We start from the raw sequence: 25,410 nt of genomic DNA, 5'->3' as shown, positions 1-25,410 counted from the left end.
TAAGGGCTGTTATGTAGGAAAAGCCAAGTGGAAGCCATTAGAACTGCCCCTACCTAGAAAAATAGTAAACCAAAAGCAATACCGCATTCCTGGAGGAATTGCAGAGATTACTGCCACCATCAAGGACTTGAAGGATGCAGGGGTAGTGATTCTCAGCACATTCCCATTCAGCGTGCCTATTTGGCCTGTGCAAAAAACCCATGGATCTTGGAGAATGACAGTAGATTATTGAAAACTTAAACCAGGTGGTGACTTCAATTGCGGCTGCTGTTCCAGATGTAGCTTCATTGCTTGAGCAAACTAATACATCTCCTGGCACCTGGTATGCAGCTATCAATCTGGCTGATGCCTTTTCTCCATACCTGTTTCAAAGGACCATCAGAAGCAGTTTGCCTTCTGCTGGCAAGGCAGCAGTACACCTTTACCTGCCTACCTCAGGGCTATATCAGTTTTCCAGCCCTATGTCATAATTTAGTCTGCAGGGACCTTGATAGCCTTTCCCTTCCACAAGACATCACATTGGTCCATTACATTGATGGCATTAGGCTGATCGAACCTAGTAAGGAAGAAGTGTCAATGACTTTGGACTTACTGGTAAAACGTTTGCGTGCTAGAGGGTGGGAAATTAATCCCATAAAAATTCAGGCACATGCCATGTCAGTGAAATTTTTAGGGGTCCAGTGGTATGGGGCATGTCAAGATACTCGTTCTACAGTGAAGGATAAGTTATTGCATCTGGCTCCCCCCGACAACTAAAAAGGAGGCACAATGCCTAGTGGGCCTCTTTGGATTTTGGAGGCAACATATTCCTCACTTGGGTGTGCTACCCCAGCCTATTTATCAAGTGACTCGAAAAGCTGCTAGTTTTGAATGGGGCCCAGACCAAGAGAAGGCTCCATGACAGGGTCAGGCTGCTGTGCAAGCTGCTTTGCTGCTTGGGCCCTGTTATGCAGCTGATCCAATGGTGTTTGAAGTGTCAGTGGCCCATAGAGATGCTGTTTGGAGTCTTTGGCAGGCCCCCATTGGTGAATCACAGCACAGACCCTTTAGGATTTTGGAGCAAAGCCCTGCCATCCTCTGCAGATAACTACTCTCCTTTTGAGAAACAGCTTTTGGCTTGTTACTGGATCTTACTAGAGACTGAATGCTTAACCATGGACCACCTAGTCACCATGCAGCCTGAGCTGCCCATCATGGACTGGGTGTTGTCTGACCCACGAAGTCATGAAGTTGGACATGCACAGCAGCACTCCCACGTTAAACGTAAGTGGTATATATGGGATCTGAAGGCACAAGTAAGTTGCATGAGGAAGTGGCACAAATGCCCATGGTCTCCATTCCTGTCACATTACCTTCCATTTCCCAGTCTACACCTATGGCCCCATGGGGAGTTCCTTAGGATCAGTTGACTGAAGAAGAGAAAACTCGTGCCTAGTTTATAGATGGTTCTGTGTGACACACAGGCATCACTTAAAAGTGGACAGTGGCAGCACTATAGCCATTTTCTGGGAACTCCGTGAAAGACAATGGTGAAAGGAAATTTTCCCAATGGGGAGAACTTTGAGCAGTGTACCTGGTTGTTCACTTTGTTTGGAAGGGGAAATGACCCAGATGTGTGATTATACACTGATTCATGTATGGGCTGTGGCCCATGGTTTCGCTGGATAGTCAGGGTCTTGAATGTGATGGGAAAATGAGAGACAAGAATTTATGGGGAAAAGGTATGTGGATAGACCTCTCTTGAATGGACCAAAGAAATGAAGATATTTGTGTCTCATCTGAATGCTCACCAAAGGGTGACCTCAGCAGAGGATGATTTTAACAATCAAATGGGTAGGATGATACACGTTCTGTGGAAACCAGTCATCCTCTTTCCCCAGCTACTCCCTTTACTCAATGGGCTCATAAACAAAGTGGCCATGGTGGCAGGGATGGAGGTTATGCATGGGCGCAGCAACGTGGACTTCAGCTCCCCAAGGCTGACTTGGCTACAGCCACTGCTGAGCACCCAATTTGCCAGCAGCCAGAGACCCACACCAAGTCCCCAGTATGGCACCATTCTTTGAGGTGATCAGCCAGCAGCCTGGTGGCAAGTTGATTACATTGGACTACTTCCGTCATGGAAGGGGCAGTGTTTTGTCCTTACTGGAATAGACGCTGACTCTGGATATGGCTTTGTCTTCCCTACATGCAATGCTTCTGCCAGAACTGCCATCCGTGGACTTACAGAATGCCTTATCCACCATCATGGTATCCCACACAGCATAGCCTCAGATCAGGGGACTCCACAGCAAATGAAGTACGGCATTGGGCCCACACTCATGGAATTCACTGGTCTTACCATATTCCCCACCATCCTGAAGCAGCTGGCTTGACAGAACGATGGAATGGCCTTCTGAAGACACAATTATAGTGTCATATAAGTGGCAATACCTTGCAGGGTTGGGGCAGTGTTCCCCAGGAGGCTGTATATGTTCTGAACCAGCATCCAATGTATGGTGCTATTTCTTCCATAGCCAGGATTTATGGGTCCAGGAATCAAGAGGTGGAAATGGGAGTGGTACCACTCACTATTACCCCTAGTGACCCACTTGCAAGATTTTTGCTTCCTGTCCCTGTGATTTTATGCTCTGCAGTTCTAGAGGTCTTAGTTCCAAAGGGAGGAATGCTCCCACCTAGAGACACATCACTGATGCCATTGAACTGGAAGCTAAGAATGCCACCTGGCCACTTTGGGCTCCTTATGCCTCTGGATCAACAGGCAAAGAAGGAGTTATCATACTGGCTGGTGTGATTCATCCTGATTACCAAGAGGAAATTGGATTGATATTACATAATGGAGGTAAAGAAAAGTATGTCTGGAATGCAGGTGATCCCTTAGGGCATCTTTTCATACTACCATGCCCTATGATTAAAGTCAATGGAAAACTACAGCAACCTAATTCTAAAATGACTACTAATGAGCCAGACCCTTTAGGAGTGAAGGCTTGGGTCACCTACAAGGCAGAGAACCACAATCAGCTGAGGGCAAAGGGTATATGGATTGGGTGGTGGAAGAAGGTAGTTCTAAATACCAGTTATGGCTACATGACCAGTTGCAGGAATGAGGACTACAATTGTTCTGAGTACTTCTGCTTTTTTTTTATGTGTGCATCAGATATTTTTGTTTTCTTCACTTACTAAATATAAGATGTAAATGGGGCTAGTGCATTTTGGGTTGTTGGTATGTTAGTTGTATCATGTTAGGTGCAAGTATGACTTTATAATTGTCTTTATTTGGAGATTGTATATGGTTTAAGGAGGTGTGTACATGTGCCAAGTTGACAAGGGGTGGATTGTGATGGTTAAACTGGTGTGTCGGCTTGACTGGGCCACGATTCTCAGTGTTTATATGTGATCACTCCCGTGCTGGAATCTACTGTGAGTAGCCCATCGGTTTAAAGAGAGTTTCCTTGGAAGTGTGGCCTTTGAATATGAGCACATGTTCTGGCTTTTTGCTCAGTGTGGTGCCTGTGGCTGCTGCCTCTTCGTCTGACCTCTGGTTCTTGGGACTTGAGCTATCAGCTTACCCGCTGATCTTGGGCTTGCCAGCCCCTGCAGCTGTGCGAATCAGGAGATGCCTTGCCATCTTGCCTGCCAATCGTGGGATTCATTGATATTTACAGCCTGTGAGCAGGAAACCTGCTTCCCAACCTGACGACCAATCTTGGGTTCCCCAGCCCCTGTAGCTGCGTGAATTGGGAGAAGTCCATCCTAATCCAAGGACTTGGAACGTTCCAGCCTCTATAACCGCGTGAGCCGTTTCTTTGATATAAATTTCTTTCTCTATCTGTATTTAAATGCTTTACTGGTTTTGCTTCTCTAGAGAACCCAGCCTAAGATAGAAGGCTTCTGTGACCACGCCTTGTTCCACAACCTGAATTTGGCACTCTCTCCTGTGTTCTCATAACATCGTATCATACTTCTGTTACATCTAAACATCATTCTATCTTTACATTACATTCTAAACATCTGTCTTTTTGAGTTGGAATTCTTTGTTGACACCATTAATCCATAAACTTCTTAAGGAAAACAGTGTATCTTACTATTTTTGCATTATTTGGTCCTAAACCAGGAAACCCTGGTGGCGTAGGGGTTAAGTGCTACGGCTGCTAACCAAGAGGTCGGCAGTTCGAATCCGCCAGGCGCTCCTTGGAAACTCTATGGGGCAGTTCTATTCTGTCCTATAGAAAAAAAAAATACAGGGTCGCTATAAATCAGAATCAACTTGATGGCAGTGGATTTTGTTGGTTTTTTTTGATCCTAAAGGCAAACAATAGGCGTTCAGTGCTTTTTATTTATTAACAGTTATATATATATTAATTATAGTACATGTATTTTTTATTACAGTGCATGTAATTAATACTTGTTAATACATTAACGTATAACGGCATGGATGGAATTAATTCTTTTTGAGTTGTGGTTTACTTTAGAATCTTAGAATATAGAATCTGGAAGGAACTTTAAAAATCTTTGATCTGGGTATTCTCAGCTGTAGGTACATGAAAGAATCAGCTGGAGACCCTTAAGCGAAATGAATAGGTTTCATCTCACATCAGTTAAATCAGAATATTAGAGGTGGAGGCTAGGCATCATGTTTTTTTTAAGTTACCAGGTGTTTTTAATTTGTAGCAGGGTTGAGAACCACTGATACTGTCTAACAGTGAAGTGACTAAAGCCAGGGAGGTTAAATGATTTGCTCCTGTTAACATCTATATCTGTGATCTTAGACAAAACTAGAACCAGTTCAGTGTTCAAGTGGATGCAGTGTAGCATAATAGTAAGAGCATGGGCTCTGGAACCAGAAAGCCCAGGTTCCCATTTTGCCTATTAGTGAGTGTTTAAGCTTGGCAAGTTACTAAACCTCTCTGTATCTCAAGCAAATAAACGAAGTTTGTGTAACTCTAGGCTCAGTGTCTCTCGTACACATAGTGTTAAATGTTATTAGCACTGTCTTTAGAAAATCTTTTTTGTTCAGAAATTTGAATGGCAGAAAGGAAATTTAGTGGGTCAGTGCCAAAAACCCATAGCCATAGGGTTTTTCTTGGCTGTAATGTTTACAGAAGCAGATTGTCGGGCCTTTCTTTCACAGTACAGCTAGGTGGGTTCGAACTGCCAACCTCTAGGTTAGTAGTCAAGTAGTGCCACCTAAAGACCGTAGTTGGTCAGTACACTAGTTAAACGTTGCTTTTGTATTTTGCTAGTTTTAAATGTGTATGAGAAATGGCTGCTTCTGGTGATTGTTCAGCGTTTGGGCCTATTTCTGTGTACCAAGTAGTGAAACGGAGTTGCTTGATCTGCTAGTCCCTAATACGTGGTTTTCTTTTGCCTTAGGTCCTGGCTCCTCTTCCTGGAGGGATTTCACCACAGACAGGTGTCATCATCCAGCCTCAGCAAATCTTATTTACAGGAAATAAGACTCAAGTTATACCTACAACAGTGGCGGCACCTACATCAGCACAAGCACAGATAACAGCAACTGGGCAACAGCAGCCGCAGGCCCAGCCTGCTCAACCACAAGCCCCACTGGTCTTACAGGTTGATGGAACGGGGGATACATCATCTGAAGAAGATGAAGATGAAGAAGAAGATTATGATGATGATGAAGAGGAAGACAAAGAGAAAGATGGAGCCGAAGATGGGCAGGTGGAAGAAGTAAGTTTCTAGTAAAAGATTTGACTTGAGAATCTACTCAGTTGTTTCCTATTGTAGTTGGTGGCTAACTGATGAATTATATCGTATTTTGGGGGGCTTTTGGCAGTGCTACACAATGTATGATTGTAAAGATGAAATTAGATTGCCCTAACTTTAGCAAGATTATTAGATTGTTCTGGCTGTATTTATCTTCATCAACCATTGAAACATAATTTAAATTGTATTTATAAAGGTGGAGCCAGTACAAGTAATTATAGTTCTTTGGGTAATGCCTTCAATGCATTCATGGTGTGGCTACCAATAGTTGGTATTGGTAGACCAGACAGATGTAGTTAATATTTTGCTTTAATAGTTAAAAAGATATGATAACCTATGGAAAGAGAGGAAACTCCAGAAAAAAAAGCTAAATACAACAAATTTATTTGAGATACCCTTTGGTCCATATTCAGTAACAGTTCCTCAGATAACCTTATCTGTTAGTGTCTGTCCGCAGTTTAACAACTATCCCTTCTTATTTCTGTGTAGTATATTCTAGAAATATACAAACGTGTCTTTTTTTTCCTAACTCTTCCAACTTCGTTACTTATATCCAAGGTATTTATCCTGCCACAGTTTCCACTGTTAATTGTCTTCTTCAGTCTAAGATTTCAGTCTTCTTGTTTACCTTAGTTTAAGGTTCTTTTAAATTACCTAAATAATCTTTAACCAAAAAAGCATTGTTTTTATTAAATATTGATAAAAATAAATAAATTTTAAGATTTACCTACTAGGTGCCCATCACCTAGTTAAAAAAAAGAAGTATGGTTACTTATTAAAGTCCCCTGAGTGCCTCTTCCCAATCCCATCCTCGTCCAATTCCATGAGAGTAACCATGCTCTTGAATTTGTTTATCATTAGCTTGCTTTTCTTTTTATTTTGCCATGTTTCTATTAACAGTGTATTGTTTAACATAAATGGAATGATTTTATGTGTATTATTATGCAAGTTGATTTTTTTTCTCAAGATAGTATTCCTGAAGTTTATCCAAGTTGTTGCATATAGCTGTAGTTATGATCACTGTTGAATATATCATGATTTATTTATCCATCCTTTTTTTTTTTGATAAGATGAGTTGTTTCTAGTTTGCTGTTATAGGCAATTAGAGAACATTCTATTATGTGTCTTCTGGGGAGGGAGCCCTGGTGGCATATTGGTTAAATGCTTAGCTGCTAACTGAAAGATGTGTGGTTTGAACACACCAGCCACTCTGGGAGAAAAATGCGGCAGTCCTTTTCTGTAGAAACCCTATGGGGCAGTTGTACTGTGTCCTGTAGGGTCGCTGTGAGTTGAAATTGATGACAACAGGTTTGGTTTTGGTTTTAGTTTCAGGTCTTCTGGGACACAAATGTTTGAGCTTTTCTAAGGGGTATACCTAGAGATTGGATTGCTTGATCCTAAGGTATTCACAACTTTATACTGCTGCCACCCACTGTACAATTGTGTAGGTAGCTACACATCCTCACCAGTGCTTGATCCTTTCAGACTTCTTAACTTTTACCAGTCTGGTAGGTAGAAAATGATGTCTCCTTTTGGTTTTGTTTTCCCTACGGTCTGATGAGATTCAGCCTCATCATTTATTTGCCATCTGTGTTTTATCATGTGAAAGTGCTTATTCAGGTCTCCTGCCCATTTTCATTCCCAGATTCTTTATAGTTTTGATGTTACTTTAAGTGATTTTTAAAAAACAACTTCCAGTTGTTTGTTTGTAACATGGAAATGTAGTAGTTTTTTTTTAATGTGCTTTAAGTGAAAGTTTACAAATCAAGTCAGTCTCTCATACAAAAATTTATATATACCTTGCTGTATACTCCTGGAAACCCTGTGGCGTAGTAGTTAAATGCTGTGGCTGCTAACCAAAGGGTTGGAAGTTTGAATCTACCAGGTGCTCCTTGGAAACTTTATGGGGCAGTTCTACTCTGTCCTATAGGGTTGCTATGAGTTGGAATCGACTTGACGGCACTGGGTTTGGTTTTTGGTTTATATACTCCTAGTTGCTCTCCCCCTAATGAGACAGCACACTCCTTCTTTCCACTTTCTATTTTCGTGTCCATTCGACCAGCTTCTGACCCCCTCTGCCCTCTCATCTCCCATCCAGACAGGAGCTGCCCACATAGTCTCACGTGTCTACTTGATCCAAGAAGCTCATTCCTTACCAGTACCATTTTCTGTCTCATAGTCGAGTCCAATCCCTGTCTGAAGAGTTAGCTTTGGGAATGGTCCCTGTCTTGGGCTAACAGGAGGTCTGGGGACCATGACCACCAGGGTCCTTCTAGTCTCAGTCAGACCATTAAGTCTGGTCTTTTTACGAGAATTTGAGGTCTGCATCCCACTGTTCTGCTCCTTAGGGGTTCTCTTTTGTGTTCCCTGTCAGGGCAATCATCAGTTGTAGCTGGGCACTATCTAGTCCTTCTACTCTCAGTTAGACCATTAAGTCTGGTCTTTTTACGAGAATTTGAGGTCTGCATCCCACTGTTCTGATCCCTTAGGGGTTCTCTTTTGTGTTCCCTGTCAGGGCAATCATCAGTTGTAGCTGGGCACTATCTAGTATCTTTGGTGTTCTTCATTCTCTTTTGCTCCAGGTGGGTTGAGACCAATTGATGCATCTTAAATGGCCACATGCTAGCATTTAAGATCTCCAAAGTGGGATACAGAATGTTTTCTTAGTAGATTTTATTATGCCAGTTGACCTAGATGTCCCCTGAAACCATGGTCCCCAAATGTAATGGAATTTTTAATATTCACCCTTGAGTCAGCTGTCTTCCTAAAGTCTCTTGTTAATGCTAATAATGTGTCTATAGATGCTCTTGTGTTTTCTGTATAGACAATCATATATGAAAAAAGACAATTTTTTTTGCTTTGCTGGCTAAGCCTTCCAGCCTAATACTGCTAGTAATGATGAGAGCAAGCATCTTTGTCTTGTTGTTAATCTTAAATTCTTTGTACGGTTGACCATTAAGTGTAATGCTTGCTGTAGGTTTTCTTATGGATACCTTTTGTCAGAAAGGATTTAAGGAAAAATTTTTTCTTCTATTCATTGTTAACTAAGAGCTTTGCTTTGCTGGATTTTTTTTTTTTTTAATTTCTGCCTTTTTAAATGTTTTTATTAGAGACTAACAAGGTAGTATGAGCTCAGTGTAAAAAAATTCAAACAATGTGGAAGTATATAACATAAAAATAAAAGAGTCTCCGGTAACCCTAGGCAAGAATATTCTTCCTGACATGTTTTTGCTTGTGCAAATGTGTATACATATACTACACACATACCACAAAATTTTTCATGTGTATTAATTATAGACATCTTTCAAAACCAGTACATATAGATAGAACTGCCTTTTTTTTTTTTTTTTTCAATTTTTGCTTTGGTAAAATATATATAGTAGGACAGTGGTGGTTAAATGATAGAATTCTCGCCTTCTAACATTTAATTGTGCTGTGAGGAACCCATACATAGATCGAGAGGCAGCCATTCGAACAGAACAAGGGGTACTACATGGTTTAAAGTCAGGAAAGGTGTGTGTCAGGGTTGTATCTTTCACCATACTTAGTCTGTATGCTGAGCAAATAATCTGAGAAACTGGACTGTATGATGAAGAAGGGGGCATCACGATTGGAGGAAGACTCATTAACAACCTGTGTTACGCAGATGACACAACGTTGCTTGCTGAAATTGAAGAGGACTTGAAGCACTTACTGATGAGGATCAAAGAGTTCGGTATTCAGTATGGATTATACCTCAATATAAACTAAAAAGTCTTAGAACTGGACCAATAAGCAACATCATGATAAAGAGAAAAGGGTAGTGTTGTCAAGGATTTCATCCTACTTGGGTCCGCAATTAATGCCCATAGAATAAGCAGTCAAGAAATCAAACGATGCATTGCATTGGGCAAATCTGTTGCAAAAGATCTCTTTAAAGTGTTAAAAAGCAAAAATATCACTTTAAAGACTAAGGTGTGCCTGACCCAAGCCATGGTAATTTCAGTTGCCTCATAATGCATGTGAAAGCTGGGCAGTGAATAAGGAAGACTGAAGAAGAATTGGCACCTTTGGATTGTGTTGACGAAGAATATCGAATATACCGTGGACTGCCAAAAGAACAAACAAGTCTGTCTTGGAAAAAGCACAGCCAGAATGCTCTTTAGAAGCGAGGATGGCGAGACTATGTCTCAAATACTTTTGATCTGTTACCAGGAGGGATCAGTCCCTGGAGAAGGACATCATGCTTAGTAAAGTAGAGGATCAGCAAAAAAAAGGAAGACCCTAAAGATGGATTCACCCAGTGGCTGCAGCAGTTGGCTCAGGTATAACAATGATGTGAGGATGGCACAGGACTGGGCAGTGTTTCGTTCTGTTGTACATAGGGTTGCTGTGAGTCAGAGCCGACTTGATGGCACCTAACAACAACATGCGGGAGTACTGAGTTTGATTCCCAGCCGTGTGCAGCCACCACCTAATTGTCAGTGGATGCTTGTGTTTTGCTGTGATGCAGAACAGGTTTCAGTGGAGCTTCCAGACCAACATGGACTTGGAAGAAAGGCCGGACAATCTACTTCTAATAATCAGGCAGTGAAGACTGTGGATTACAGCTAGTCTGATCTGTGACTGATCATGGGGATAACACAGGACCTGGCAGTGTTTTGTTCTGTTGTGCATGGGGTCACCCTGAATCAGTGACCAACTTAATAGTAGCTAACAACAACAAAATATAACATAAAATTTGCCATTTTAACTATTTTTAAGTGTACAGTTAAGTGGCATTGTTTTGTTTTAAAAGTATAAATGGATGTTGAATTTTATTAAACTTTTCCTGCAACTGTTAGATAATCATATGATTTTTCACTCATAAGCTGTTAATAGTGATGAAAATTACATTAATTGATTTTCTAATTGCAAACCAATCTTGTATTCTAGGATAGCACAACTTGATCGTTATGTGTTAGCCTTCTTATGAATTGCTGAATTCACTTTGTTCAGGATGTTAGCATCTGTATTCATGAATGATACTGCCTGTGATTTTCCATTTTCATATTTTCTTACCAGGTTTTGGTGTCAGGCTTATGAAAGCCTTATAAAGTGAAGTGGAGAGTGTTCTCTCTACTTTGAAGATATAATATTTATGTATTTTAATTTGTTCTTAATTCTTCTGTGTTCGGTAAAACATGTAGCCAAAATGTCAGGGCCTAATTTCCTTAGAGAAATAATTGATTCCTCTAATGAATATATGTCTATTTAAGTACCCTGTTCATTTTTAAGACATTTTTTTAAGTTGCATTTTTCTTGGACTCTATATTTTTGTAAATTTTCAAATTGATTAGCGTAAAGCTAATCATAATATTACCTTTTTGATAGTGGTATCGTTTGATAGTGGTATCGTTTGATAGTTATTCCTTTTTTTTTCATTCCTAATACTCTGTTTGTGCCTCCTTGCTCTTTTTTTTCTTTTCAGTATTGCTAAGGTCATGTTAATTTCATTAATGTTCTCAAAGAATAAACTTTTACCTGTTTTTTCCATTTTATTAGTTTTAATTCTGATTAAACTGCTTTGTTTGTGGAGAATATAACCTATATGATGTGTCTATCCTCTGAAATTGATTGAGACTTGTTTTATGTGGTCATTTTTTGTATATGCTCTGTATTTGAAACGAATGTATATTCTGCAGTTTTTTGGTACCATCTCCTGTAGATGTCTGTTAGATTTAGATTGCCCATAGGTTTGTTTGGATATCCTGCATACTTAGTGTGCTTGATCCATCATATATTACTGAGTGGGATATATTCACATCTACTATGATGGTGAATTTGTTTCTCCTGTTTTTTTGTCACTTTTGCTTTTTATATTTTGAGCCCCAAAAACTGATCATGTAAGCTTAAAGTAGTCATGTGCCACATAACATCCATTTACAACGTCAGAACAGGTATATGTCTCTGGTCCCATAGGTTATAATAGAGTTCATAACCAATCAGAGAATGGGAAGTAGCACACGTAACCAGATGTAATGAATGCAACAGCTTCCGGCATGCAACATGTATATTTTGTGTCTGTCCTGCACTGCCACGTGTATAATGATACAGTACAGTGCATGTATAACCTATGACACATATGCCTGGATAGTCATACTAAATGCCTAGGTTACTGGCTTATGTACGTACTGTACTGTACTTTCTATCGTCATTTTAATGTGAACTTTTCCTACTTACAAGTAAAAAGTTTACTGTATAACACTGTATTCTTCAACTCGTAGGCAGCAGCAGCATCCTATCTCATGTATCACACATCTCTTTAGTGTTGTTGTATCATTTCTCTGTTTAGTTTTCTTTTGAAAATATTACCATGAGGTGTAGTATGGCTTCTAAATGCAGCAAAACCAGTGGTAGTGACAGCAGCAGCGAGAGGCAGAGGAGATGTTAAAGATCTGGAAGTAAAACGAAAGGAATCCCTTATAGCTTTGCTAAGTATGTAATATAGTGTCCACACGGCCTCCAAATCACATAACGTCCTAATTTCACAGAACATACTGTGGACGGTAGTTTTTTTTTTTGGTGAATTGAACCATTTATGGTTACGTAGTATCTTGCTTTATCTTTAGTAATTTTTTTCTTCTGTTTTGCAATGGAGTCTGTTTTGTGTGATACTGATAGAGCCATATAAACTTTATTTCAGCCATAGTTTGCCCTGGTATGTTGTTGGTTGCTGTGATTCTGACTCATAGCAACCCCACCTGTGCAGAGTAGAACTGCTCCATAGGCTTTTCAAGGCTATTACCTTTTGCAGATCATCAGGCCTGTCTTCTGAGGTGCCTGTAGCTGGGTTTGAACCACCAACCTTTCAGCTAATAATAGAGCACTTAGCCATTTTTTGCCACCAGGGGACTCCTTGCCTGGTATAGCGTTCTTTATTCTTTCAGACATTTTGGATCCTTGACCTTTAGGTGTGTCTTTTGTAAATGAAGACTGCTATGTATGTTGTTCCAGAATTTCTTATGCAGGGCGAGATATTCACTGGGGGAAAGCATCATCTTTTTAACAAATAGTGCTTGGACAACTGAATATGCATGTGGGAAAGAATGACGTTGGACCCTTACCTTACACTGTATACAAAAATTAACTCAAAATGGATTAAAGACCAAAATGTAAGAGCTAAAATGATTAAAAAAAAAAAAAAAACCCTTAGAAGAAAACATAGGGGTTAACCTTCATGATCTTGGATTTGGCAGTGATTTCTTTCACATGACACTGAAAGCACAAAGAAGTAAAAAAAAAAAAAAAAAGATAAATTGGACTACATCAGAATTGAACACTTTTTTTTTTTAGTTTTTATTGTGCTTTAAGTGAAAGTTCACAAATCAAGTCAGTCTTTCATACAAAAACTTATATACACCCCTCTATACACTCCTGACTGCTCTCCCCTTAACAAGACAGCACACACCCTCCCTCCATTCCATATTTTCGTGTCCATTCGGCCAGCTTCTGACGCCCTCGGTTCTCACATCTCCCCTCCAGACAGGAAATGCCAACTTAGTCTCATGCATCCACTTGATCCAAGAAGCCCACTCTTCACCAGCATCATCTTCCATCCCATAGTCCAGTCCGATCCCTGTCTGAAGAGGTGGGTTTGGGAATGACTCCTGTCTTGGGCTAACAGAGAAGGTATGGGGACCATGACCTCCAGGATCCTTCTAGTCTCAGTCAGACCATTAAGCCTGGTCTTTTTATGAGAATTTGAGGTCTGCATCCCACTGTTCTCCTGCTCTGTCAGGGGTTCTCTTTTGTGTTCCCTGTCAGCGCAGTCATCAGCTGTAGCCAGGCACCGTCTAGTTATTCTGGTCTCAACACTGATGTCATCACTGGTTTATGTGGTCCTTTTTGTCTCTTGGGCTCAAAATTACCTTGTATCTTTGGTGTTCTTCGTTCTGCTTTGCTCCAGGTGGGTTGAGACCCATTGATGGATCTTAGATGGCTGCTTGCTAGCATTTAAGACCCCAGAAGCCACTCTACAAAGTGGGGTGTAGAATGTTTTCTTAATAGATTTTATTATGCCAGTTGACTTAGATGTCCCCTGAAACCATGGGCCCCAAACCCCTGCCTCTGCTACGCTGGCCTTCAAAACGTTCAGTTTATTCAGAAAACTTCTTTGCTTTTCGTTTATTCCAGTTGTGCTGACCTCTCCTGTATTGTGTGTTGTCTTTCCCTTCACCTAAAAGAATTCTTATCTACTATCTAGTTAGAGGAAACCCTGGTGGTGTAGTGGTTAAGTGCTATGGCTGCTAACCAAAGAGTCGGCAGTTCGAATCTGCCAGGCGCTCCTTGGAAACTCTGTGGGGCAGTTCTGCTCTGTCCTATAGGGTTGCTATGAGTTGGAGTCGACTCGATGGCACTGGGTTTGGTTTGGTTTTTTTGGTATCTAGGTAGTAAAAACCCCTCTCTCTCCCTCCCTCCCCGCTTTTGTAACCGTCAAAGAGTATTTTCCTCTCTGTTTAAACTATTTCTCAAGTTTTTATAAAAGTGGTCTTATGCAATATTTGTCTTTTTGCAACTAATTTCACTCAGTATAATGCCTTCCAGATGCCTCCATGTTATGAAGTGTTGCACGGATTCGTCATTGTTCTTTATGGATCCGTAGTGTTCCATTGTGTGAATATACCATAATTTATTTATCCATTCCTCCATTGATGGGCACCTTGGTTGCTCCCATGTTTTTGCTGTTGTAGACAGTGCTGCAGTGAACATGGGTGTGTATATATCTGTTTGTGTAAAGGCTCTTAATTCTCTAGGATATATCGAAGGAGTGGGATTGCTTAATCGTATGGTAAGAATTGGACACTTGTGTTTAGAGGACACCATCAAGAAAGTGAACAGCCCATAGAATGGAAGAAAATATTTGTAAATTGTATATCTGTTAAAGAGTATAGTATTCAGAATATGTAAAGAACTCTGACAACTCAACAACAAAAAGACAAACAGCCAAAGTAAAAAATGGCTGAAGGACTTGTATAGACATTTTGCCAAAGAAGATAGCAAGTGTCCATCAAGCACATGAAAAGATATGGAAATGCAAATCAAAACCACAGTGAGATAGCATTTCATACCCAGTATCATGACTATGACCACAAAAACAAAAATAACAAGTATTGCCGAGGATGCAGAGAAATTGGAACTTTCATACTGCTAGTGGAACTGCTGTGGAGAACAGTTTGGTGGTTCCTCTAAAAATTAAGCATAGAATTACCATATGACTCAGCAGTTGTACTGCTAGGTATATACAAAAGAGAATTCAAAAACGGGTATTCAAGCAAAAAGGTGTATGTGAATGTTCGTGCAGCCTTACTAACAATAGTGAAAACGAATGTCATATGATGAATGGGCGGATAAAATGTGGTATATTCATACAATGAGTTATTATTCAGCCATAAAAAAGAATGAAGTACTGATACTACAGCATGGATGAACCTTGAAAACACTGTATTTAAAACAAACAAAAAACATGTTAAGTAAAAGAAGCCAGACACAAAAGACCACATATTGTATGATTCCATTTATACGAAATATCCAGCATAAGTAAATCCAGAGACAGAAAGCAGGTTAGTGGTACCAGGGGCTGGGGACAGAGAAAAGGGTAGTGACTGCTTAATGGATATGGGTTTCTTTTCTTTTCTTTTAATTTTTACAAATTAGTTTACAAATCTAGTCAGTCTCTCATGAGAAATTTACGTACACCTTGCTATATAGTCCGAATTGCTCTCCGTCTAATGAGACAGCTTGCTGCTCCCCTTCACACTCTCTCTTCGTATCCATTCTGCCAGCTTCTGACCCCCTCTGCTCTCTCATCTTCGCTCCAGGTGGGAGATGCCAACATAGCCTCAAGTGTCTACTTGATCCAAGAAGCTCATTCCTCACCAGCATCCTTTTCTATCCCATTGTCCAGTCCAATCCCTGTCTGATGTGGTTTGTTTTTGAGGTGATGAAATTGTTCTGGAACAAGATGGTGGTGGTTACACGACATTGTGAATATACTGCGTGCAACTCAATTGTATATTTTAAATTGATTAAAATGCTGAATTTAATGTTATGTGAATTTTACCTCTGAAAATTTTTACATTTTACATGAGTGATATGTTTTAAATTAAAAGAATATGTATGCATACACATATGTATGTGAATAGGTATAATAAGCCTAGACTTAATATCACCTTATTTTCCTTTCAACTTTTATTTTGTGGAGTAACGTTTTTTAGATTTTTCTCTATTTGTTAGAAATCTGAGTTATATCTTTTGTTTTTCTGCCACAGTTGACGTTATATTAACATAGTCGGTCATGTTATGCTCTGGTTAGGTTTTATCTTGATGCTTAATTCTCATAGGTACTGAGATTGTTTTTCTGTCTTGTCTTTTTATTTTTAATCTTAATGGCTTTAGTAAATGGCATCCGCCATTACCTTCACAATGATAGACGTGCTGATTTGTATTCAGAATCCTGGTCTTTAATTAAACACACAAGCCAGACTGCTAGCCTATCTTACATACAGCCTTTTCTTCCCATTTTCTACAATGCCTCCCCTACCATATCGCATCACACCACTGTATGTCCTTAGGTCTGCTTCTAGACATCCGAAGTAGTTACTACAGAGAATTCTTGTGCTATTCTTAAAAAATGAAGGAGATAAAGTAGAATATCTTTTCAGACTTAAAAGTTACATGGTGTAGTCATTTTAATAATTACATTTAATTTCTTGCTGGGATTTTAATAGCATTGCCTAACTCTTAAATTATATAGCTAATTAACAGTATTATGTTCATGATACATATATGTATTTGTCACTTGGTTGTTCTCAAAGAACATCAAGGTCATCACGGTTTTTTATTGAGTATCAGGGACTAGGGACTTCTGGTAGTAATACATGAGGTATGAATAAATAAGCTCTTTTTTTTTTATTTGTAGGAGCCTCTGAATAGTGAAGATGATGTGAGTGATGAGGAAGGACAGGAACTCTTTGATACAGAAAACGTTGTTGTTTGCCAGTATGATAAGGTAAGAGTCATCATTAGATTACTAGCATTGTTTCTGTTGTAATTTCTACCCTAAACCGTCCCTGCTGCTTTGTTCAAACATTTGGGCGGTTAATTGATGCCTCTTTGGTTCACTGTAAACAGTGTGAATGAAACCATTGTTAATAGTTTAGTATTTTAAAAGGAAGAAAAAATTAATTTGTGTAGCTGTGCATTTGAAAAAAGTTATGAGTGAAATTGAGACAGGTTTTTTTAATTTACACTATGGTGTTCAACTTGTCAAATTGGATTATTGTAAACAAAGCCATTTGGGGCTTGTCAGTGGACAATAATAGCTAATTTATTGGGAGAGCCCTGTTTTTCATTTAGCCTTGGCCATCTTAAAGCTAGGAGTCCCTGGGTGGTGCAGACTGTTAATGCAGTCAGCTGCTAACCAAATGGTTGGAGGTTCGAGTCTACCTAGAGGTGTCTAGGAAGAAAGGCCTGTGGAACAGGCATGAGAGTTCAGTTTAATTTGGAACATGTTGACTTTGGTATGTCTATCAGACATTCAAGTCATTCATCTTAAGATGTTAAATTTAATGTTTGTTACCTGTATAGACCAGCGCTATAACCAAAAAAAAGAAAAGCCAAACCCAGTGCTGTCAAGTCGATTCCGACTCATAGCAACCCTGTAGGACAGAGTAGAACTGCCCCACAGAGTTGCCAAGGAGCACCTGGTGGATTCGAACTGCCAACCCTTTGGTTAACAGTCGTAGCACTTAACCACTACGCCACCACCAGGGTTTCCAGGACCAGCGCTATAAGACCACTTAAGAGTTTCTGTACTTTTTACGGCGAACCAAAAGGTTGGCAGTTTGAATATACCAGCAACTCCTTGGAAACCTTACAGGACAGTTCTACTCAGTCCTGTATGATTGCTGTGCGTCAAAATCGACTTGATAGCAACAGATTTGGTTTGGTTTTGGTGCTCTATATTGTTTTCAGAAGTAAGGAAAATTTGATGAATGATAAGTGTGTATATATAGCTTAAGACAATGGTTTTAGAGGAACGACACGAGAGTGGGTTTTAAATATGTGAAGGTTTTTTTTTTTAAGTCCTAAAAGGCAAAGTTAGGATCAATAAAGGGTAGTTCGTGGAGTTAGGTTTCAGTAAGGGATAAAATAGGAAAGACTTCTAAGAAAAAGGAATAACTTAATTTGAAATTCTTTACGTTCCCTCCCCGGAAACTGCCACTCCTTATAATGATACTCTGGGCCATGATTCCCAGTATTGTGTGGTTCTCCTCCATTTTGTGATTGTAATTTTATGTTAAAGAGGATTAAAGTGAGTTTGTAACATCCTTACTAAAGTCACATCCCTAATTCAGTGTAAAGGGATTTTCCTTGGGATGTGGCCTGTACCTCCTTTTATCTTAGAAGAGATAAAAGGAGAAAAGGAAGCAAGCAGAGAGTGAGTGACCTTATACCACCAAGAAAAAAGCAGTGGGAGCAGAGTGCATCCCTTGTATCCGGGGTTCCTGCACGGAGAAACTCCTAGTCCAGGGGAAGATTGATGACAAGAACTTTCCTCCAGAGCCGACACAGAAAATCTTCCCCAGGAACTGACACCCTGAATTTGGACTTCTAGCCTAGTAGACTGTGAGAAAATAAATTTCCCTTTGTTTAAAGCCATCCACTTGTGGCATTTCTGTTACAGCAGCACTAGATGACTAAGACAGCCATACTTTGGTCCTCGTGGACTTGCTTTGATTTGCTTCAGCTTCAGCTTGAACTTGCATGTGAGCAGCTGATGATCTCTGTTCTGTGTCGGCCCTGGCTTTGTCTTGACTGACGATACTGAGCTTCTCCATCGTCTGTTTCCACAAATAACAGTCGATTGATTTTTGTGTAGTCCATCCAGTGAGACGCATGTGTATGATCATTGGTTATGTTGTTGAAAAACCTTACGAATCACAACTGGGAAGTTAGATGATGGATTTTTAGGAATGGGATCTCAGGATTTATTTGTACTTAGTGGGCAATTTCTGTATCATTATATGAAATGAACCAATTTAGTAGAAAGTGTGTTGAACTGGAGCTTGAAAACTCATCTTTGTTCACTTACTGACCTTGATCAAGTCATTGAACCTTTCTGGGGTATAATTTCCTTTTCTAAAGAAAAAGCCTGAACTAGCTTTCATTTTGAGGTTCCTTTAGACCATAGAAGAGGGAGAACCATGGAGCCTTTGCAGAAGAAGTGGAGCTTGAACTGTACAATTGAATAATGAGTGAGTTACTAGGAAAGGGAAAAAGGTCATTTCAGTTGATTGAAATTTATACCCCCTCTTCCTGTCAGATTCATAGAGTTAAAAACAACTAAAGACTACAGTTGAAGGCAAGGGTGGGAATGCCTAAACCTGGCCCTGTTTGGACTCTGCCCTCCTCCTTGTGTTTAAACTGTGGATGTACGTAGTTTTAGAAATCGACTGCTGCAAGTATCAGGATGATCAGCATTCCTGAAGAAGTGTTTGTTAAATGGCTTGCCATGCATAAGGTTCCATGTTTGGTCGGTAAGCACTGTAAGTTATTTTGGTAGAAGAAATCAGTCCATAATTGTATATACTTTCAAGTAATACAAGAGATGTCACTGAGAATGCTGTTAGGAATTTAGCAATGGGCAAGAGTAGTTTAAGCTGGGAAAGCTTTGTGGAAGAGGCAGTATTTTTGACGTAGGCCTTGAAAATAGGGCTTCAATTTGGAAAAATGGGAACAAGAGCTCTTACTTCTTTTCATCGAATTCTAGTTCTCAAGGGCAATGGAGGTGGAAAACTGGGTTGGAAAGGTGAGTTGTTATTACCAGGTCATTATCAAACAGAAGTGATTGGTTAGAATTGTGTTCTTAAAACAGTGATGCTTATAAGATGAATGGTAGGAAGGAGAGACTAAAAGCCTGGAAATTAGGTAGAAGGTTGTTGCAGTAAATCAGATGGGAACAGGCCATTGATGTGGTAACTAGAAGATTATTGGTGGCCTTTGAGAAATCAGAGGTCATCCTAAAGGCAACCAAAGTAGAATAGAGATAAAATAATTAGAGATGAGAAGTACTAATAATAATACAAATACTTACACTCTGAGGCCACTATATTAGAAGGATCAGTAATGTGGAAGTTGTAATGCTGACAGTGGAGAAGAGGAAGATAATGGTTGTGAATATGATGCCATTGTTGAGGAAAGCTAGCAGTGTCCTGGTGGTCGGTAAATAAAAGGAATGAAGAAAGACCTAAGGATAATTAAATGATACAGACATAAAAGGAGTTACTGAGTACAGGCAAAGCAGTGATCTAGAAGCATCAGGAGGAAAAAAAAGTACTTCTGTTTTAAATGTTTGCCAGCGTAAAATTTCCTGTGACAAAGGGCCATATGTATATGTAAACTTGTTAGAGATAAGATATTTTTCAGAGAATTGTCGTTAACTGTACGGTCCCTAAGAGTCAAAATTGATTCAGCAGCAACGGGATTGGTTTTGGTTATTAGGTTATTCAGTGAACAGAATACTAAACTATCAAATAATATTAACTGTAGATAATTTATTTTGTCTTTTTTTAAGTGTATCAGTTGGTTTTTGTTGTTATTATGGTTTCTCTGTCCTGCTTGTATCTTTTATATTCTTTTTAATTGGGTTTTTGTTTATTTAGATACACAGAAGTAAAAACAAATGGAAATTTCATCTAAAGGATGGCATTATGAATCTTAATGGAAGAGATTATATATTTTCCAAAGCCATTGGAGATGCAGAATGGTGAAGAGTTCCTTTTTTCCTTTTATAAATAAAACAGAACAAACTTAAAAAAAAAAAATAAAAGTGGACAATTTGCGACTTGGGACATATACCAACCAAAACTTAACTTCTGCATGTCAGAAAAGTACAGTAGGAGCAAAGCTACTGGAACAAAGATAGACTTTGACAACATAGACACTACTTCTAACTGGCAAGCCATGGAACTGTAGCACCTGGGATTGTTGGGGGGAAACGGGCTAGGGTTTTGTGTAGGAAAACCATAAATGTCGATTTTAAATACAGGTACCTGCCACCAGTAATTAGCATGTAAAGCTTTGTCTATATTCCTTCCTCCAGCTTGGGTTAAATCAGAAGATACTTGTTAGAAGGAACTGAAGAAACTTCCCTTTTGATAGATTGAGTTGAAACTGCTTATTGTGTGTGGTTATATTTGGTAAAAATTTCGTGTGAACTTTTTACAGAAGGGTAAGAATTATGGTGTTGAATTTTAATTCACTTGTATAAGGAGACAATTTAAAACTCTCGTAATAGGTCTTAAATATTTTTACTTGCTGTTCTCCCTCAGTAATATGTCCCTCTTCCTTCCCTGCTTTATGAAACATCAGTAATCACATTTAGTTGGGAGACAACATTTGACCCAGAAATGGATATTTATTTTAATAGGTTTTCATACATATTAAATGTAATTTAAAGACTTGGGTCTTGCCTGCGTTCAGTGGAATTAAAATAACAGCTTTAGTTTCCTCACTGAAAAACTGTTTCTTATAGTCCCACATCTTTAAAAGCAGCCCCAAATTGGCTCCTCAGGAATACAGTTTTATGTCACAAAGTTACCATCTAACTGAAATTGTAAACACATAAGTATATGTAGGTTTTTTTCTGTTGGGCTGAAGTCTATGCTTGTGTATGTGTTTTGTCTTTAAGTGAAACAAAATTCAGTGCACTGACTGAAGCATAGGGCAGGTGGTAAGGACCTGGATTTTTATTCCACAGTTTAGCAGTTATAATAGTTTCTTGTGTTTACTAGTAAAGAATGGAAAACCTATTCTAGCTGAACAAATTTTTAAAATAACTTTGTAATTCGAGGGAAAATTTGGGGGGATAGAAGGGAGTGGGCCACTAAATACAAATTTACCTCTATTTCATTTGGTGGCCCTTCCAGGCCATTGATAATATAGACATGGGCTCCAGTTTGCACATCGGGAAGAACGCAAAGAAATTTGATTTGTATATGAAAAATAGAAATTTAATATGTATATTAAGAATAGCATAGCTCTGTATTCTGTGAGGCGCTCTAAAGAACAATGTGGCACTGCTGTGTCCGTTGTGGACTAGTTGCCTAGGAGAACTGCAGAACACTTGTGTTCACCTTTGTGTTCTTATAACTGATTCAACTTTTTATGGTTTATCTGGACAAAATTCATATTTTAAGTTGCTTGTATATATATATTTTTTTAGTCTTCCATTTACTTTCCTTTGTGTGTTACCAGAAGTAGCACATAAATACTTTTAAAGTACATTGCAAAGAAAACTGTGAGCTATTATATAGTTTATTTTCTTTTTTTTAGCACAGATGTTTAAACTTCTCAAAAAGCCGAATCAACTTTTTGCCTACTTCCCACCCCACTTACCAACTTTGTCCCTTTAACTTAATGTTCTGAATTTTGGTATAAATGGTGGGTTCTAGCATGCTAGTAGTTTGATTTTATTTAGATGTCACGACTGGGAATACGGTTATTTTGCTGTATTAACTTTGTGTTTTTGGAGATTTGTTTACCTCCCACCCCCTCACCCCCCCCCCCCCCACTACTCTCAAAGCACACACCATTTTTAAATAATGAGCCTGGGAGGAGGAGGAAGAGGAGAAAAGAGGGGTGAAATCATAGAAGTCTTGTTGTTCAGTTGTCCTTTAGTAAAGTTGCTAGTAGGTTTATATTTACCCAGTGAAGAAGTCAGCGACCTGAACTACCTATAAAAGTTTAGCAGTGCTGCAGTGTTGAATAAGTGAAATCTTTTGGCTGTCCAGTGGCTCTTATGCTACTGAAACTTGGATTACTTACTGTATGATATTTAGCTCATGTCTCGGGCCTCCACGTAGACAAACGTTTGTATTCATAGTAGCGTTGTATACTGGCCTGTTTTTATAACTTCCCCCCCCCCAAACATGAACAGCCACTGCTTTCAGAATGACTCACTGTGGTTATTTTGAAGCAGGAAATAATCATTTGTATTTGCACCTGTATGGCATGCTTGGCAAAATTATTTCTTTTACCTGTGAAAATTCTGAAAGCCAGTCCAAACAACACTGCATACCAAATTGTGTTCTTATATCTTACTGCATTGTATTTCTTTTTAATCAAATAGCATGTTTTTGTTTTATTATTGTGGCTTGCTGTAAGAATGTCACTTGCTTTTATTGTACTTGAATTCTTAATCATGCTTTTAACAGTGTATTTAAATAATTTCATTGGGCTCCGTAAAAATGCCATTCCTTTGAAAAGGCAAGGGATTCCCACTTTCAGAGTTTTAAAATGAAAGTAATGTGTTTATGCAGAGGGTGGTGGTGGGGGATAATTCAGACTTGGTATTATGGAAATTAGCAAAGTTTTCAGGAAAGGATATATTTAGATTTGCACAAATGGTGATGGAATCTTAAAACAAAAACAGATTAACATTAACCAACCGTGTGAAGGAAATTTTACAGAAATTGTTAAAGTGGAAATGTGTGCCTTTCACTATACATACTCTTGCTTGGCGGTCATTTGGATGAACAGACCACTTGAATGCCTGCGACCACATTTAATTTCTGTGGAGTGCCACATATGGCTAAAAACAACTCTTTAATGTGCAATTAGTTTCTAGAGTAAAAGGTCTGTTATATGAGGGGGTCTTTATATTGGGCTTTTGTATTTTTTAAATGTTCACATTTCTTTCTGTTAATTAAATGCCATCATAATACACATTTACATTGTTGCCTCTTTAAAATCAAAGCCACCTTGATGTTATTCCTCTAGGACTACATCAAGATTTGAGCAGTGTGTATAGTGATTAAACTGTGTTCTTGAAGAGCATATTTCTAATAGATTCTGGTTTTAGAAAACAAGATCATAAAAATATAATAGCTTTTGTATAAAGATTTTCTTTTGCTAGCGAAAATCAAGGATTTGGTTTTCTTTTTTCCCTGACACTTCATGGAGGAATGAAAAGGGTTGTCTCCCTCTAAGAGTAATTTTTGATTATCTCATAGCAATAATGGCACCATTCTTTTCAGAGGGGAAATACACCTCCTACAGGAAAACAGACATAATTTTCTCTTGGGACTTCCCTTTATAATTTAGCATTTTCTTCCAGTTGAGAAAATTCCTGTATTTTCAGATTCTTTCCTCTTTAACTTTTTTGAGCTTTCGTGCAATGTTGTGATGTATTGATCTTTGTATATTTTCATTTTATTTCATATGTCTGTCTCCCTTGCTGAATCAGTTATTTCAGATTTTAAACTCATTGGTTAAAAAAATAGTTGTTTTATATATTTCCCTCATGGGTTTATGTTAAATAGTTTTACATTTTAATCCACTATTATGCAATGGAAATTATTTGGAAGTTTATATTCTTCCCTGTGTAAGCCTGCCTTAGTCTCTCTTTTGTCGTTTTCTGTGGTTTAAGGAAGAACACACCAAACTTAAATTTTGTTTGTTTTGAGGAACAAAAGTATTTTTTTCTTCTCTTAAGGGAGGAACTACATGAAGTTGGTAGCTACTCTTGTAATCACCTTCCCTTAAATCAGTCCAGTATGCGTCAGGGCTATAGTTTTTGGGGAGGGGCTAATCTTACCTTTTGCCGTTCTGAGCTACTATTGTCAACTGCTGTTGTACATACTGTTATGTGTACGGGCGTAAATATATTTATTATGTTTGTAAAATTCATTCTGCACAATTGCAGATCAAAGTTGCTCTTCTGTGATATACAGGATATTATGTTTTAAAGACCATCCTTGGAATACAATTAGAGAACTTAGTATTTTGATGTACTAAGACCTATTTTAAGTTTAATATTTTACCTTTGCAAAAACTTTAATTAAAGATGTTATTTAAAAAAAAAGTAATCTTGCTTGCTTTGCTTACTAGTGTATATCACATTGTTACATAGATAATTGAATGGTATATGGTTTAGAAAGGAAATGATCTACATTGTTAATGATAGTAATTTCACTTATCAAAGTTGAAGAGGATCGTTAAATTCTATACATTTAAGTAGGGTGGGATGCCTGTCAGAATTATTAAACTGTTATAGTCTTACTAGCTTTTTAAAAAGAGCAGTATTTTCCAAGGCACACAGTAATTTAAATTGGGCTAAATTTACACCAACAAAGTGTAACTATTAATTGATGTAATTAGCATATTGTATTAAATGAATATTTCTACTCCAAAGGATAGATTACTTAGGATGAGATTATTTGACATTATTGTTTTCTTATTTTACTGTTTAGCTAAATCTTTCCCTCTTCTTAGTTCCGAGTTTGTAAATAATTGCGTATTAGGATAATTGGATTATTGAGATTTGTATTACATATTGAATATATTTTGTGTTATTTTAGAAGGTACTAAATAAGTAGCAGGTATTTTAATTTTATAGTTAATTCAAATGAATCATTAAGAGAAAGCTTGCCTTTTTTGTAATTTTTTATCCTATTACAAACTACTTTATCTAGGAAACATGCAAATTTTAACTATTAAAACAATCACAATAAAGCTATTTTACTTATTGCCAGACACTCTTGTATTTTTGTAGTTTTAATTCAAGCCTTCTACGTTGCTGATGATCTTAACCTTTTGGGGCTGTTTTTCCATCTGTAAAATGATGACAAAAGGGTTTCAAGAAGTAACATATGTAAA

At 38.4% G+C, this 25,410-nt stretch overlaps 1 protein-coding gene across 1 annotated transcript in view; it reads left to right on the top strand.

Annotated features, from left to right (window-relative positions):
- Positions 1 to 25,204, top strand: part of GTF2A1 (general transcription factor IIA subunit 1) — a 57,710-nt gene extending 32,506 nt beyond the window's left edge. The window contains exons 7-9 of the mRNA XM_049899782.1: positions 5,374 to 5,694; positions 16,670 to 16,759; positions 20,415 to 25,204. Of these exons, the coding sequence (XP_049755739.1) occupies positions 5,374 to 5,694; positions 16,670 to 16,759; positions 20,415 to 20,522 (519 nt within the window). The 3' untranslated portion in view covers positions 20,523 to 25,204. The remainder of the gene's footprint in view (positions 1 to 5,373; positions 5,695 to 16,669; positions 16,760 to 20,414) is intronic.
- Positions 25,205 to 25,410: the final 206 nt, after the last annotated feature.

This window comes from Elephas maximus, chromosome 10 (assembly GCF_024166365.1).
Source record: "Elephas maximus indicus isolate mEleMax1 chromosome 10, mEleMax1 primary haplotype, whole genome shotgun sequence".
Classification (NCBI taxonomy): domain Eukaryota; kingdom Metazoa; phylum Chordata; class Mammalia; order Proboscidea; family Elephantidae; genus Elephas; species Elephas maximus.
The sequence above is the reverse complement of the archived record's forward strand: the minus strand, read 5'-3'. Positions and strand labels throughout refer to the sequence as shown.